Below are 17,100 nucleotides of genomic sequence, written 5' to 3' on the forward strand. Positions count from 1 at the left end.
GAAGCCCACGTGGCTGGAATACTGTTTTAGTTTTCATTTTACTTTTTAATGTAGCACAACTGACCCTTTCCCCATCTAGTACTCCTTTTCTAGAACTAAAAGCATTGGACTTGGGTGTCAGAACCGCCTGAGTCTGCATGCAGGGTAAATCTGGGCTTCCCTGAGCTTCAGTCCCCCTCAGCGGTAACATGAACTTACAAATAACACTTACCTCACAGAACTGTCACTGAGGATTAAATGAGATACTAACTGAAAACACCAAGCAGCCTCTGGCGCAGAACAGAAACACAAAAAACACTGGCTGAAGCGTAGCCTGGGCTTTAATCTCAGCTTGATGTAAGAAAGCAATACTTGCAATTTTTAAAATTTTAGGCAAATCTGAAACCTCAGGGGTACTATTCGCAACATTGTTCAGTGTTTCTCATTTTAAGACCCTGTAATATATTCTTCTGGGAAGAGTAAGGAAAACATTTGTTTCTTCTGATGAATAAGTATAACTTCTTTCATGTGACAATGGGAAGTACATAACCTTCAGCCTGTCTCATTTCTGCCTTTGACTTCCAGGGAGCTCAGAGCAAGGTTTGATACTCAATTGCAGATTTCCTCACTGACCTGCGGGAAGCAGTGTGGGGTGGGGAGAGAGCAAGGGCCCCAGGGCTGAAGATGAGGGCTGGGCACTCTAGGCCCCTGCTTACCCTGGTTCATCTTCCAGGCCTCTCTGAGCTGTAGTCCCATCTCTTGTGTAAAGGGGATAAGAATCAGGAGAACAATACCAATTTTACAGGACTGCTGCGAGACAATGCACACGTGAGATCACACTTTATAAATTGCTGAAAAAGTCACGTGAAAGTTGGTTATCAGCAGGCTAGGTTTTCTAACCTACCAATACTTGCATCTTATCTTTTAAACTTTGTTTCAATCGTTTTGCAGTTTTTACACCTGTGTCTCTTAATTTGCTGTGATCCTTTCTGGACGTATACAGAGTACAAATAAAGGACAAAATTATTCCTAGAGAGCAATCTCCCTGAGAGCAAAGAAAATATGTCTTTCACTTATTCTGTATAATAACAATTTGCAATAGAAAAACGTTTAGCTATAGAAAGAACATCTGGCTTTCGTTCCTATTCGAAGGCCAAAGGAGGTACTTCATACTGAATTATTAAAATAAGCTGAACTGTAGTACAGACTGAGAGAATGTCCAGAACGGGGCTTTTTGTTGGGCTTGTACAGATAATGATTGGTGATCTAGTCATTCATTCCTTCTTTCATTTATCAAAGCTTACACTGATGCCTACTAAGGTCCAGCCATGCTGCTGGACGCTGGAAAAACAAAGGTGACTGACCCAAACACCAACGCCCACTCTGAAGGTGCTCACACTGCAGGATGGAGGGTGGGTATGTAAAAAATAGTTCCTCTGGAGAATACTGCCTGGGGTGAACAGGAGAGGGTGGTATTAGGGGACATGTGCAATTTCTTTAGTCAGAAGAGCAGACAGGGTTCCAGGCAGAGAAAACATACAGGGTAGTCTCCTCAGGTAACCCCAAGTGGTTCAGTTGCTCAGAAAAGAAATGGGTTAGAGACTCAAAAAGACAAACAAGGATCAAACTAAGAAGAGCCTTGCAGCTTCCAAGGAGCCTGGATTTTATTTTGCGGGGGGCGGGTGTAGTCAGTGAAAGATGCCTACGGCCAGGAAGTGAAGGCTTCGGGACATCACAGACATGACAGATCGACTGGCTCTTAGAAACATGGCTGCGTGTCATAAGTTGCAGTGTTTGGTGATTACTCTTCTTATGGAGACAGGACTTGGCTCTGCAGGTGGGGGCCGTCTGCTGCTGGAGGTATTCATATAGGGCCCATATGAACATAGGCAACTGGGATGTTGAGAAGGGGCGTCAAGTTCCGGACCAGGGCTGGACTAAATGACCGCTAACGGTCCTTCCAAATCTGAGATTCCATGATTCTAAAGCAAGCCCGGAAGCTGAACTGGTGCTGCAGGCTGGGATCTGTGGTTGGGGAGCTGCCCTGGGCAGCAAACGGGTTAAGGCTCAAATAACTTTTATATATAAATTAATGTGTAGAGTTGAGAGCCAAATCTGTTCCATTAATTTTTCCATCCATTCCAGGAGCAGTTAGGTACACACTGTAAAGTTTATTTTGGTGCATGGTATACTTCACTCCATTAAAAATAAATTAATCAGCAAATTCCTGCCTGGCCCAGCTCTGGTTTATGTAAATAGTGCCCAGCTGTAATGAGTTACAAGGTGTTATTATCTCACACACACAGGAGGCTTCACTCTAGAGCTCCGTGTGCAACAAAAGCATCTTAAATAAACTCAGAGAAGGCGGTTTGATTTGTAATGTTTTCACAGAAGTGAGATATACCTCACCCTTATAGAGTTTCTTTATATGACTCATTTTATAGCAAGTTAAATGAAGGAAGTTTGATGGGGGAGGGGCAATATGGTTCTCCGCCCCCTTTCTTCAATTTAAAGAAAATTCCCCCAGAGATGACCCACACTCAGAGGGAGGAGGGGACTGGTCCTCAAGTGCACAGACCAAGGTGGCTCTGCAGCCCATGCTCCTGCAGTTGGGAAGGGGGTGGAAGGCTGGGCACGGGGCTGGGTCCTGGGGCAGTGCAATGAAGCCAGGAAGCGTGTGTTCTCCTCTTCTCCCCGGTACCTCGTGTAAGGGGGGACCAAGAGAGGAAGAGACAGCATGTTCCTCACCCAGTTCACTGGGAGTGTGTGTGACAAAGGGACCTTTCTCTCGAGGCCTCTTTCCAAATGACTCAGGATGTGACAAGCCCCCTGGCCACAGAGGCCTCCTGGGTCCCCAGGGTCGTGGCCTGGAAGGCTGTACCTTGGCCAGAACAACGACATCTCCATGAACTGGAGGCAGAAGCAGCAGCAGAGACCCCCGAGCCTCCCCCCTCCCTGCCTCTAACTGAGCTGGGCAGTGCTCCTCAGCTCGTGGCATCCACCATCCCAGGTAAGTTGCTACAAGACCCAGGAATAAAGAGCCATGGCAGAGAGAAGTCTCTGTTTCTTTTAATGGCCAACTCAACCCCACGGCTCAATGCTGGAGGACAGAGTGTGGTTACCAGTCTTGACTCAGCAGCATTACAAACTGCTCCTAGGCCACAGTGGGCCCTTGGGGGGGCAGGGGGTGTCCCCTTTCTAACCTACCCCCATTCCCTCTGTGGCCTTTGGGAAAAGCTGTCAATCACATGTTTCCTAGAGGGGACCTGGGGAGTGTGTGCAGGGGAGCTCTTGCTCAGGGCTTCTCTTGAGGGAGAGGACACCTGAGAAGGGCTAAGGGTTCTCCCAGCACCGTACCGTACCCCACCCAATCAGACTCCTGGGCGTACTAAGAGGAAAATCAACACAAATGGGGCCAGGCATTTGACAGATGCTGTTCAAAGGTCAGTTCAGGCCACTTCCTGCAGGATCCTGGGCCAAACAGCCACCTCTCTTCTGGCAGTTTCTCAGAGCTAGTTGGCCAGCTGTTCGGAGGGACCAGCCCATCAAAGACCCTCGTCGTTGTAAGTTGGGGAATGGGGCTTCAGGATGCTCTGAGGATTCTTCTCCACTAGAGGGCGCCAGCTCACCTCCCCTGTCAGAAGCAGATCTTCACCGTTCATGGAGTCCAGGTACTGTATCTGCAATCAGGAGAACAGGAAACAGGAAAGGGACAAGGGCAGGACAGACGTGAGATGGCATAAAGAACCAGCCTCCCAAAGGAGAGAACGGGGCGGGGGCATGAGGAGCTTCTGACCATCCCAGCTCCCAAGCCTGGGGCGGGGTGGGGTAGTGGTCTCTGATCTCCCGGATTATTTCATTTAAGGGAGTTTGAAGAAACAAGTCACTAAGGAAGCTCTCTCAGGCTTTAGAGAATTCCGCATTGTGCCTCTGAATGGACAAATGTCTGACACACAAGCCCTGACTTTGTGGACCAGAAGAACTGTGTGTCTGATTGTCCATTCAGGGTGGCGATGTTACCCAAGGTGAGCCAATTCCCTTCTCTGAGATTTAAGTTCCCCTGTCTGAGAAAGGGGCCCATAATAGTAACGTGTACTCCACAAGGTGAAGGACACTGCTAGTCACTGGAACTTAAAAAAAAAAAATGTGTATGCTTCTACTGTGCTCTAGTGGGCCCTGACCCCATGGTTAGTGGGCCCCAGCTTCACCCCTCTAGGATGATTGAGGGAGTTTATCCCCCTGAACAATGCGGAGAGGGGACACCTGTGATGGAGAACAGGAGCAGCTGCAGGGAGGCATGGTCGGGCAGTTTTGCAAGAGGCAGGTGCTCTAACGAGCGGCAAGTCTTAGGCGATAAAGGCCACCTCTGGGAGGATTCCCAGGCTCCTGTTAGTAAGGAGATGAATAAGGACAAATGCTTTCAAGTGCACAGGCAAACTCTAGGGCGAGAGCTGGATCAGAGCAGGAGTCAGCACTGGATTCAGAAAGATTAGGCTCCACTTGAGGGTGAGAAGGCAATTGGGGGGAAAGGACAGGTGGCAGGAGTCCAAAGGCCTCATCTTAGGCCTTGCATCAACTCCCTCTTCCAAGAATTCCTTCACTCCCACTGCTTTGTTTTTAGGCTGCAGACCCTTGCACTCACCCCCAGTCTCTCACACACACCTCAGGTCTGGATTTCCACGTCTCCAGTGCAAGGAGATCAACTGACCTGTTATCTCACCTAAAAGCCACTCCTCTTTCCAATTACTCCATTTCTGTCCCGAATGCCACCACTATGCCCATCTCCTGGGTTGAAAATCTCAGCATGATCTCTGACTGGGTCTCAGGACATCTACCAGACCAACTGGCATCAAGGCCCAGGACTAGCCTCCTGGCCTTCCCCGATCCACTCGGTCAGACTTAGTCCCTCCTTTCTTTAGCCTTTCATAGACTCTGCTCCTGCCTGTATACATTGCAGACTGACTTATTCCAGGGTTAGCCTTGTGCCTGACTGGCTTCCTTGCCAAATCATGAGCTGGATCCTCGAGGGCAGGACTGGGTCTTACTAATTTCTGCTTTCTCAACAGAGAGGCTGGTACAATAGGTGCTCAAAAGGTTTGCTGACAGAACTGGGTCCCCATCAGAGCTCGCTGCTTCCCTAAGAGCTCCGTCACTGTTTTCCTAGTGCCTGCCTCTCACTGGGGCAATCTGGGCCTTCTTATTGGTGTGGCAGCCCCTTCCTTCAGGGCCCTCGGAGAGGTCCCAGCTGTGCCCTTGTTGTGGCCCCTGGCACAAGCCCACCGCGGTAGATGGAAAAGTTGGGCTGGTCTCTCAGAAAACATAGCATTTGCTTTGCCAGTGGCTACTCCTGTCTGAGGGCGAGTCCAGTCAACAGTGTGAGTCTCAGAATTCTCTGTGGGTGGGGTCCTCTGGCCACAGTGCCTTCTTCCCGGCTCTGGCAGATTTGAAGAACGGTCAAACAGCAGTCCTGGCTTCTGGGGTTCTCTACCCTCTGAAGAGCCTTAGTATGTAGTTTTCCAGTAATCAACCAGCTGGGCCTGCTGGCCCTGTCTTCTCCTTGGAGCCAGAGCCTGGCCTTCCCCTCCTGGCTGTTGGAGGCTTGAAGGGCGTGGACACAGGTGAATAAGAGAATAACTGTGAGGTGAGGCCCCTTTGGCTCCAGGGGCCAGGCCCGTGAAGCAAAGGTGTGACTCATGGGACAGCCTGAGCTGATGAGCGGTCTGGAGCAGCTGAGGCCTCTAGTGGCTGCATGAATCACCCAGCTGGGGGCTCTAGACCAGCTGCACAGCCTGACTCACCGGGAGACCCTGGGAACGCCTATATGTGCCTCTTCCCTGCCACTCAGCTCCCTCATCTATAATGTATGGATTTCCCATCAATACAGGATCCAGGGGCAGAGAGAACAGGAGTGAATTCTTCCTGGGCTCAAGGAAAACTATGTAGTTAAGCAGTCCTCACCCTGGAGCTTTCTCTTAGACGCTTTGGTGTCAGGGAGCCCTGGGCAGCCAGAGGGGTGAGGAATGAAGCAGGGGGACTCTGCTTGATGACAGATAGCACCCAGTGGGAAGAGGCTTACAGGATGTTGTGGAATGCTGCCTGGAGCCCAATCCTGTTGGAAGCCAGGAGCTGGAAACATGAATCCTGGGTGGGTACCTAAGGGGAGCTTCACTGCACCCCGTGCTGCTATCTTACAGGAGGACTGCGTGTGCCCAGGATCAGTATAGCACTGCACACACAGCAGACAGTCGAATGTGCAGTGAATGAAAGACAACAGGTTTATAAAAGCAGCAGACTTCTCGGTGCCCTTTATTCTTCTATTCCTACTCCGTGACCCCTGACCTGGCTCATGGCTGGATCCACAGAAGGTGTTCTTGATCAGTGCCCACTGCTGACATGATCTGGTCAGAATTCCCTCAGACTGGACTCTGGGAACTCAACCTCTCATGATCCTCTGAAAGTCCAGCATCCACAAACCTCAGGAAGGACCTGTTGTCCAGGAGGCTCTGGAGGGGAGGGGAAGGACTGCTCACCTGTTTCCTCACATACTCCACCAACAATTCAAGTTGTCGAGGGTCTTCACATTTCTGGTTGAAGAAGGTTCTCCAGAGGGCAGCAGCCAGCCCACGATCATCTGAAAGGACCCCCTAGAATACACAGCACAAGTGTTCTTCTGGGGCATATGGCAGAGCCAGGACACAAAAGCTGGGGATACTGTGAACACGCTGCCCTACTTACAGCACCTTTGAATTATAAGAGATAACGTAAAGGTGTTTTGTTAAGTGTAATATGTTAGGTACAAAGATTAGGAGCTTGTTTTGGCATGCAGCTGTGAATACAGTTGAAACAACAGTGAGATCTGGGGATCAGACCACCTGAGTTCAAATGGCAGCTCTGTCACTTGATAGCTATGTGGCCTTTGGAAAGCCACTAGCCCTTCCTGAGCCTCAGTTTCTCACAACCTAAACAAGCAAAATAAAACCTATCCCACAGAGTTGTGAGAATTAAGAGACAATGGCCATGAAAGGCTCTGTAAGTGGTAAAGCATTACACAAAGAGCCAGGATCACTTATTCGATGTCATGCTGTGGTCTGGCCCCCGAGGCACTGCAGTACATGAGGTCTGGCTTTAGGCCTGCTGCCAGGAAGGGCCATGTCCAGTATGGGGTACTGACAGTTTGGTGGAAAAACCATCCACCTGTCCCAAATGCCCCCGGCTAAACACCCCTACAATTCCAAGAGACTGTCCTGGCACAATGGCTGAGTCGGGAAAACCAGCTTCTTCCGGCAGATGGGGACAGGAGCCAAGGACAAGCTCAAGCACATCACTGCTCTCCAAGCTGTTTGCTAACACAACAGCCTGCCTGTGTCTGAAGTGCCCTGGGCACATGCCGGAGTGCTGCTGGCAGCGACTCACGTATGCTACACGAGAGGTAACAGGAGTGGGAGTGAGTGTTATAAGGACTTAGAAAATGAGCCCAGAGCGCAGGACAGCAAAAGCCCCGGGAGCCACGGCCTGCCGCAAACAGGCAGCCTTGGCGATGGGTGAGACGGCTGGGAAGGGCCAAGTCCATAATCAGTCAGAAGGAAAAGGATGACTCAGAACTCCGATTAACAATGATAGCAACCTGACTGTTCCAGACTGTCAGAGCTCCTTCACACACCTGGCTCCGATGGCGAGGTATGCCAGGAAGAACAGATGCTATTACCCTCGTTGTAAAGGTAAGTACACTGAGGCTTAGAGCTTCTCTAGCTAACTGGTGGTAGGTTTGGAAACAGAATGCACTGGTGAGGTCAAGGGATGGCGCTGACTGGCTCTAGTCAGGATGCGGTACCTGGCACAGAGTGGGAGTGCAACACAAATGGCTGAATAAATCAACGAACCCAACTGCTGCCTTCTTTCCACCACACTTCTAGTAAGTCAGTGAAAACAAACTGGTCTGAGAGAGGAAGTGGGAAAGAAAAAGGGGTGCCTAGGAGGCAAAAATCAGTTTGCATAGCAATTTTCCCACAATCTACTGGGACGCCTACTTGTTTTCCCTCACGCTACAAAAAAAGCATCCTTCAGGAAATTGAGACACCTAGGTCTAGAGTAACCGAGAGGCAGCCAAAGGGACTGTCCTGGCCCTGGAGGACCCTGGTTATAGTTAAGAGTTTAAAGTGGTAGAGCCTCACTCAGTGAGGGCTGATCTGACACCACTACATGCTTAGCATGATGGTAAGAACACAGAGTCACAGTGATACGGTCACAGCTCACAAGCCGCTTGCAATCTAGTTGAAGGGACAAAGCTAGAGCACATCAAACAGCAGCACAGAATTAAATCCTGGAGAATGAACAAATGCTAATCTGTACAGGAGACTCTGAGGAATAGTCAAGACATGGTTGGTTCCTCAATCTTCAGTCTTAGCTTCTATGAAAACTCCTCAGAGACCTTCCCAGTCCACACTAAGTACACCCACCCCGTTATTCTCTATCACTGTGCTCTATTTGTAATTAGATATTTATTTGCTTGTTTACTTATTTACCGCTTGTCTCTCCATTAAGAGATAAGCTCTGGTGGGAAAGAATCAGACCATGTTTGTTTTATTTACCAGCATATCCCCAGTGCATCACACATGGTAGGCACTTAATAAATACCTGTTAAATGGATGGATGGATATTGAAATTCAGGGTAAAAAAACACAGACCTAGAGAGGTCAGGGAAAGCTCTGTGGAGAAGGGGGCCTTAAGAATGGAGACTATTTGGAGAGCTACAGGACATTCTAAGCAAGAGAGAATAATATTAGTTCACTGAACATTTACAGAGAGAGTGCCTACAAAGTGCGAGACCCTGAAATCCTCAGGTTCAAAGTGGACAGCCTCAGCTACTGCCCCCCACACCTGGTTGTCCAGGACAGCCTCAATCAGACACGGCATATCTGTGGAGCAGTGAGGCAAATGGTCTCACTCAGAAAGAAGGTCACACACTGGAGGGCCATGGGAGATAAAGGTGGACAGGACATGTCACAAATGGGGACAGTTCACAGAAGGCCTGGAAGTTCCATGGAGGAATTTGGACCTAATGAAGTAGAAAACAGGAAGGTTCCAAAAGTGTTCAGGGGTGGGGCACAATCCAAGCAAGATTCTAGGAAAAGGGTGCTGTAGAACAGCACTGTCCAATCGAACTTTCTGTGATGATGGAAACAATCTACAGCTGCACTGCCCAACACAGTAGCCACTACTAGCCACACACAAGTACTGAGCACCTGAAATGTAACCAGTGTGACTGAAGAACTGCATTTTCAATTTTAATGAATTTAAATCAAAACAGCCACATGTGGCTAGTACTAGAAAGCACAGCTCTAGAACCTTGTGACTGCCGGTGTGGCCTGCAGAATGGCTGCACATCCCCTACAGCTCGTGGGCCATGCAGAATCGCAGGCCTCACCTCAGACCTGCTGGGTCAGAATCTGAATTTTACCTAGGACTCCAGATGATCTGCATGCACACTAAAATATAAGAAAAACTGTTCCAGAATTACACCTTTAAATTACTTGGGGAACTTTTACAACTACAGATGCCCACCTACAGTTAAATCCAGAACTTCTGAGGGACAGGGCCCAAATAATGGTATTTCTAAAGTGTCCCAGGTAATTAGTCTATTTCCCAAACTTTCCCACTCTGAAAAGTCACCTGGTGTGCTTGTTGAAATACCAGGCCCCACTCCCATTGAATTGGAATATTTAGTGCAGTTCTCAATAATTAGATTTTAAAAGCACCCCAGGTGACTCTTGCGCTCAAGCATGTGTCTAAGATGGCTCTGCCAAGATGGATTTGGGATGGGGGGACAGAACATCTTTATTAATGTGGGTGAAAGGAAACAACTGAGCCATCTGCAATAAAGACCACAAACAAATGCTAAGAGAAAGAAAATTATATTTCTTCAATTATAAGCCTCATTCTTTTATATACTGTAAGGTTTCTGAAATCAGAATGTATCTAATTTAACAACTGATGCATAGATTTAAGCAGTGTTTCTCAATTCCCATCCCACAAAGCTCATATTGAATTAATGATGTATGCAGTATGCAGTCTTAATTGCTCTCTTATAACTGAGGATATTTAGTAGACTGGGAATTGGGAAACCTCAATTTTAACTAGTGCTATGACCCTAAGCAAATCATTTAACTAAATTTTTTTGTAAGCTCATGTCCTGGCTTTAATTATTATCTTCAGGGTGATAACATTTCCTCCAGCCTGAACTCTAGTTTCTTACTTTCATCCTTTATGCATTTCTTCCCTTCTTCACTCTTCACCTGCCATGTGCCAAGCACCATGCCAGCCAGGCAACAGAAACACAGAGTAGACACTGCAACTACACAGGAGAGATCCTCACCCAGTGGGGTGACAGTTAATGCTAATGCAGCAAGTGCTGTGGAGGCCAGGAAGGGCAGAAGCCGTTGAGCCTGGGGAAAGTTCTTGGGCCTGTGTCCCAGAAGGGGTGATGCTTACATTAAATCTGAAGGTAACCACAAAATGAACATAAAAGCACATGGTTTGTTAAAAAGATGAGGTATGATGAATCCTGGTGGTATGCATACAGGTTCATTACACCATTCTTTTGCCTTTTCCAGGTGTCTGAAATTTCTATAACAGTTGAGGAGAAACAGATGAGAGAGATGCCACAACATGGATGAATCTTGAAGACATTATGCTAAGTGAAATAAGCCAATCAGAAAAGAACAAAAACTGTATGACTCCACTTATACGAGGTACTTAGAGTAGTCAAAACCATAGAGACAGAAAGCAGAAGAGTGGTTCCCAGGGGCTGGGGGGAGGAGAGAATAGGAGAATAGTGTTTAACAGGTACAGAGTTTCAATTTGGGAAGATCAGGAAAAGTCCTGGAGATGGATGGTGGTGATGGCTGCTCAACAATGTGAATGTACTTAATGCCACTAAAATGTACACTTAAAAATGGTAAATTTTATGTTATGTAAATTTTACAATAAAAAATGAGATAGATCTAAATGTTCTCATGTAGAAGGATACCCAAGATATATTGCTCAGTGAAAAAAGCAAGTTGCAGAATAGTAGTATATGCAGTGTAACTTACATTTGCATGAAGAAAATAAATACATAGGTGCTTGTGTATGCACGGGTAACACTTATAAGGACACCCAATAAACTATTAACAAAGTTTTCCTCTGGGACAGAGAATTGGGCAGGAGAGGAAAGGGCCCTTTCATTTTTTATTTCAACCATTTATGCACAGTTTTATGAATTTTTTAAATGAGTATGTATTGCTTTTATAATTAAACCCCCCAAAAAAGTGTGTGATTTGACCGTGATGTTGATGTGTGCATGTCTTCCTCTCTCTGAACGCATCTGGGGCTGAGACTGTGACTGATTTGCCTTTGTCCCTCCATCCAGCACTCCACAGGCACTCAATAAATGCAGACTAGTTGAATGATCTGACCATATTACATAGTGCTTTCTTTCTCAAGTACTAGGCAAACTGCTGGGCACACTCATTCTAGTTGCTGAGTCAGTGAAGGTGAGGAAACAGTAAAATACTAAGCCATAATGGCAGGCAGTGATGGTGGCCCCTGAAGCTTCTCTCAGAGGCTCTCATCAAATGCCTTTGTTGGGGGAGGCCATTGTTCTGCCTAAGGCTTGGTAAATAAGCTTACCTCATCATATCCCAAGATTGCCACATAGAAATTATTTGTCATAAGCATCATGTTCTTCTTCAGGATATAGGAATTAACCTACAGAAACAAAATGGCAAAAACAAAAGTATGAAAGAAAGGAAAAAACCAAAAAGTATGATTTTTGGCTCTTAACTTAGCAGAACAGAGAGAGAGGGCCCCTAACAGGTCAAACTGCCTGTCCATCCTCATTTCCCTGATCTGTCAGGACTCTCCCCAATTTGACAGCTTCTTTTAGATTCTGGTCCCAAATTATACAAAGCAGTAACTCAGTTTTATGAACTGAGCCCCAACTACGCGTCGGACTTTGTGCTAGATACTATGAACACAAATTAAGAGAAACGTTTCTTGACTGGAGGAGCACACAGTCTAGTAAAAACAGACATGTAGAAAATAATCACACTGCAATGTACTGCCTCATATTCTATCCCAAAGGTGGTGAGTGATAAATACATTTTAGTACAATGGTCTCCACTCACTTGGTGAGGCTGGGAAGAATTCTCTAGGAGGTAATGTTTAAGTGGATCTCAGAGGAGGAGGAGTCTGACAAGAGAGGGTTGGGGGGAGGAAAGAGGACATTCTAGACATAGGGAATAAGCTGTACAAAGTGCAGGGGCAGGAAAGAAAATGGGGAGTGCCAGGGAGGGCGAATGGGCAGGAACACTGGAAAGGTAGGTTGGGACCAGGTTAGGAAATGTCTTAAGGGTTACTCAAAGGAGCTTGTTGTAGTGAAAGGACAAAAGAAGGAAGTGGTCAGAGGTGGGAAGAGGAGGAAGAGAGGCAGGGCTGTGAGTGAGATGCTGAGGAGAAAGGTGGGCCCCTGAGGCTGTGGACAGGAGGGGAGAATAAGACGGGCTGCAGAAGTAAGACTGTTAATGTGAATGGACTGTCTTAGAAATGCAATGCCAGTGAGACCGTGGAGACTCAGGTAGAACTCCTCTCAGAGAATAGCCAGTGAGCCTTCAGAACCTAGAGTGCAGTTCACGGAATCTCTTCAATAGGATAAAACTTTGACCTCCGGGAATATGCGAAAGGAAAGGGTACCGTATTTCATTCCTCTCTGGGATCCCAGCAGAAAACCTGGTGTAATGTGTAATACATAGAAAGGACTCGTTGACTATTTAAACTGACAAGTTTTAGAAACACCCCGAAGTCATCTGGAACTTTACATGGAGAATAAGATTTGTGCTTAACAACCATGACCACTGTCCACCATCATCTCCTCCATTTACTGAGCACCTGTTATGGGCCAGATGCTTTATGGACATCATCTCCTCTAACTGTCGCCGGGGCTCAGAGAGGCAGATATGCTATAGTCATGCTTTTAAAGACACAGAAAACTGAGACTCAGACAGGTGAAGTGACTTGCTCTAGATCCCACAGCAAATTAGTGATAAATCCTCCAGGTCAGTCTGAATCCAAAGTCCATGTGCCTGACATTCCATCAGGTTCCTGCCTGCAGGAAGATAATTTTACTTTGGATCATAAATCAAATACTGAATGATTTCATCCTGTGGTTCATAACTGGTCTCTGAAGGAGGGCAGAAAGGAGTAGTGAAAGGATCTGGATTTAGTCAGAAAACTGGGTTCAAGTCATAATTCTGCTGTATACATAGGACGTGATCTTGGGCAAGTCAAGTAACCACTCTGAGTCTATGTCCTTGTCTTTTAAATGCCCTATATAGAGGGCTGGTTTGTAGAGCAAATGAATTAGCATGTACTTCATTCACTCATTCATTCATTCACTCCACAATGTACACTGAAAGCCTTGGTAAGCTGCAAAGTGCTCTGCAAATGCAAGGAATTATGAGTAATACCTTCTGGTTTGTTTATATAAAACTAAAACCAGCTCCAATACTTTATAGTCATGGACAATTTTCAAAAAGCGAAAGAGAACTGTGAAGCTCAAGACTGGAAAATGTGAGATTGGATGCAGCTGCTTGTGTAATCCATGACCTTTCCCACCCCACCTTCACCCTAGGCCAAAACAGCCATCCATCCTCTGTGTTCCCAGAGCTTTCTGTCTACACTTCTCCTGGGCACACAACACAGTTTAGAGTTGCTTTTGTACCTGTCTCTCCCACTAGTTTGTGAGCTGCTCAAAGGTCATAAGAAACTCTGTCTGATGAATCTCAGCACCCCTGACACCTAGGCCAGGGCCTGGTCAGAGCAGGGTTTAAGACTGGCATGCTGATGACTGAATCCTCACAAGGCCTGAGTACCACACATAGTGTGTTCTATCCAATAATATCCTTTTGTTTGTTTCCTTTTTTTACTGCTGACTACCTTCCATGTTTCTGAAATTTCAGAACTGCCGAACTTCTTACTGCACCATCTTTCAGAATGGGCTAAGGTAAAAGAAGAGTCAAGGAACAAGCCAGAGCCAGAGTTAATTCCTTCTGTAATGAGAGGATGGGACTACAATCCAGATCTGTTGATGCCCATCTTGGGGCTCTCCCTACTCCCATACTAGTCGTTCTCCTAACTGTGCAAGAAGAACCAGAGCCACAAAAGGACAATGTCAGAGAAGTCAAGCACAAAGGCAGCATCTCTCAGAGGTAAGCATTCACTGAACCTGCTCAGCAGAGCTGGCTTATACAAGCCAGTAAGCTTTAGAGCTGGAAGGGCCCTCAGAGATCACCTAGCTCATCCCTTTGAGGAAATGGTAAACTGAGACCCAAAAGGGGAAGGGACTTGTTCTCCAGGTCACAAGAACCTGGTTTCTGGATGAATGCTTTCCCTATTTGACCATCTGCAGGGCATTTCCAAAGATCACCAACACATTAATCTGCAAATTTCAATTCCGGCTTTCCAACAAGGCTCATTTACATACAAACATACTTTCTCCTCTTGGGATGCACCTGCATTCTGGCTGGCTATTGCCCAGAAAGAATGGAGAGCAGGAGTAGAATTCCTTATTAGCAAGGATCCTCTGCCTCCTGGTCCTATATTCTAACTTCAGTGACCTGTAAGCTGCCTCTCCCCCTCACCTCTAGCTGAGAGATGGCAAGCTGCCACCGCTAGAAATGGTTTTCAGATATCATCACCCAGGCTGGATTAGATCATGAAAAGGGCCCTTCCTGGAAGAGGGTGGAAGCTCCATCAGTGCAGACACATGATCTGCAGGCAACAGGTGAGGGTAAGTGAGAGCAGCTTCCTTAACTACTGGACTCGCCCTGAAGGGCCCTTCTAGCCAGCCCAGCAGCCAAGGGGAGCTGGATATTCCCTCTGGTGAACCTCTGTTGTGATCTTATTCCCTCACTTAAGCTTGTGTTTGCTGGTGCGCAGGTTCTGTGTCCTCACTGCCAGATAATTCCATATGGAGCACCCTGCCCATGAATACACAGATGGACAAACCGGATGAGAAACTCTCCCCAGTTAGCATTGGGTTGTTCTCTTATTCAGCTCTTATCCTTTCCATAATGCTTTGCTTTTTATTAAAAACCCATACATAGGGCTTCCCTGGTGGCGCAGTGGTTGAGAATCTGCCTGCCAATGCAGGGGACATGGGTTCGAGCCCTGGTCTGGGAAGATCCCACATGCCGCGGAGCAACTAGGCCCGTGAGCCACAACTACTGAGCCTGCGCGTCTGGAGCCTGGGCTCCGCAACAAGAGAGGCTGCGATAGTGAGAGGCCCATGCACCGCGATGAAGAGTGGCCTCCGCTTGCCGCAACTAGAGAAAGCCCTCGCACAGAAACGAAGACCCAACACAGCCAAAAATATAAATAAATAAAATTTTTTAAAAAACCAAAAATCAAAACAACAACAACAAAAAAACCCATACATAAGGGGTTTCCCTGGTGGCGCAGTGGTTAAGAGTCCGCCTGCCAACGCAGGGCACACGGGTTCGAGCCCTGGTCCAGGAAGATCCCACATGCCGCAGAGCAACTAAGCCCGTGCGCCACAACTTCTGAGCCTGCGCTCTAGAGCCCGCGAGCCACAACTACTGAAGCCTGTGTGCCTAGAGCCTGTGCTCCGCAACAAGAGAAGCCATCGCAATGAGAAGCCCTCGCACCGCAACAAAGAGTAGCCCCCACTCGCCGCAACTAGAGAAAGCCCATGCACAGCAACCCAACGCAGCCATAAATAAATAAATAAATAAACTCTATTAAAAACAAAACAAAACCCATACATGTAGCACCACCACAAGGAAAAGTTTCCTTTTATATCAGTTACTCATATTTTCCCATTTATTTAAGCTATTAAAATTCATGCAGATATTTATAAGCCATCAGGAGTTGGTGACTGGTATTACTGAATGTTTAATAATAAACTAAACAGAAGAAATCAGAGGGTTAAATGATGACTGCAATTCCTGTAATGACTTAATTAAATTTTTATTGAGTACATAAACTATGATGTCATTTCTAGCCAACCATGGGTCTGCTTTCCTAGCATGTCACAGGGTGGGAGCACTCAATAGGAGGCGAGGCTAAACGAGCAGCAAGTCTCGGCCGAAATGGGGAGGGGAGCAAGGCTCATGTGGCACACTCAATAAATTATCCGTTCATTTTTAAACAAAGTCCACAAGTTATAATATATTTGCCATGCACTTTTTATTACATAATAAAAATGTTACCTTAAGGATTACTTAACACATACTACAGATGTTATAGCAGAGGCAGGCACAAGGGGCAAAGAAAACAAACATGAGCAGGCCAGGGACAGGTCCTGGAGTTTACATCCCAGGGGGAACAGCACAGTATATTAAAAAGGGAATGCAAAAATGGTCAGGGAGGGGGGCATACAAGAGTTCAGGGTTACTAATCAGCAGATTAATGAATGAGACAACCAACGGGGAACACAAGTAAAGCAATAATGAATCTTGCAAGGCACATGTTTAATTAATGTAGTATTCTCAAGGAGGAGTATTTGCTTTAAAGAGATGCCAGTTCATTTGAGGCCAATTCGCTGCCCTCTTTCCCCTTTTCCCTGTTGCTGCTCTTAAAGACATTTATGTGACTGCTTAACAGAGGAACCAGAGTATGTGGACGGAGGGCCTGACGGAGGATCAAGTTTAAACTCCTCTGTGAGCTCTGTAAGGTTTTTCATGATCTGTTCTTGGTCATCTTTCCTGCCTCACCTCCTCCCACCTCCCCACTTTTATCTCACCCTCAGTCAGAGTAAACTATGTGCAATTTCCACAAACATGTCATGCTCTCTTATAGCTCTCAAGCACACTGCTGCCAGGAATCCTTCTCCCTTCTTTATCCACTGGGATGCTAACTCCTTCTTATCCTCTAAGACATAACTTACAAATTATATCTTCTGAAAAGTCTCCTCTCTCCCCAGTCTACAAAAGTGTCTCAGAAACAGTTCCCATAATTCACTGTTTACCATGTGCCAAGAACTACGCTAAGAGCTTTATACATATGAGCTCACTTAATCCTTCCCAGTGACTCTCTGAAATAGGTGCTATTACTGTCCCCACCTTA

General features: G+C 46.7%; 1 protein-coding gene across 2 annotated transcripts in view; it reads right to left on the reverse strand.

Annotated features, from left to right (window-relative positions):
- Positions 1-3,036: 3,036 nt before the first annotated feature.
- The window catches only part of LOC103020194 (ubiquinol-cytochrome-c reductase complex assembly factor 1), a 96,916-nt gene continuing 82,852 nt past the window's right edge, over positions 3,037-17,100 (reverse strand). For both annotated transcript variants that reach the window (XM_007193228.2, XM_007193227.3), the window contains 3 exons: positions 11,647-11,724; positions 6,510-6,623; positions 3,037-3,659 (listed from right to left, as the gene is read on the reverse strand). In XM_007193228.2, the coding sequence (XP_007193290.1) occupies positions 3,525-3,659; positions 6,510-6,623; positions 11,647-11,724 (327 nt within the window). In that variant the 3' untranslated portion in view covers positions 3,037-3,524. The remainder of the gene's footprint in view (positions 3,660-6,509; positions 6,624-11,646; positions 11,725-17,100) is intronic.

This window comes from Balaenoptera acutorostrata, chromosome 15 (genome assembly GCF_949987535.1).
Source record: "Balaenoptera acutorostrata chromosome 15, mBalAcu1.1, whole genome shotgun sequence".
NCBI lineage: Eukaryota > Metazoa > Chordata > Mammalia > Artiodactyla > Balaenopteridae > Balaenoptera > Balaenoptera acutorostrata.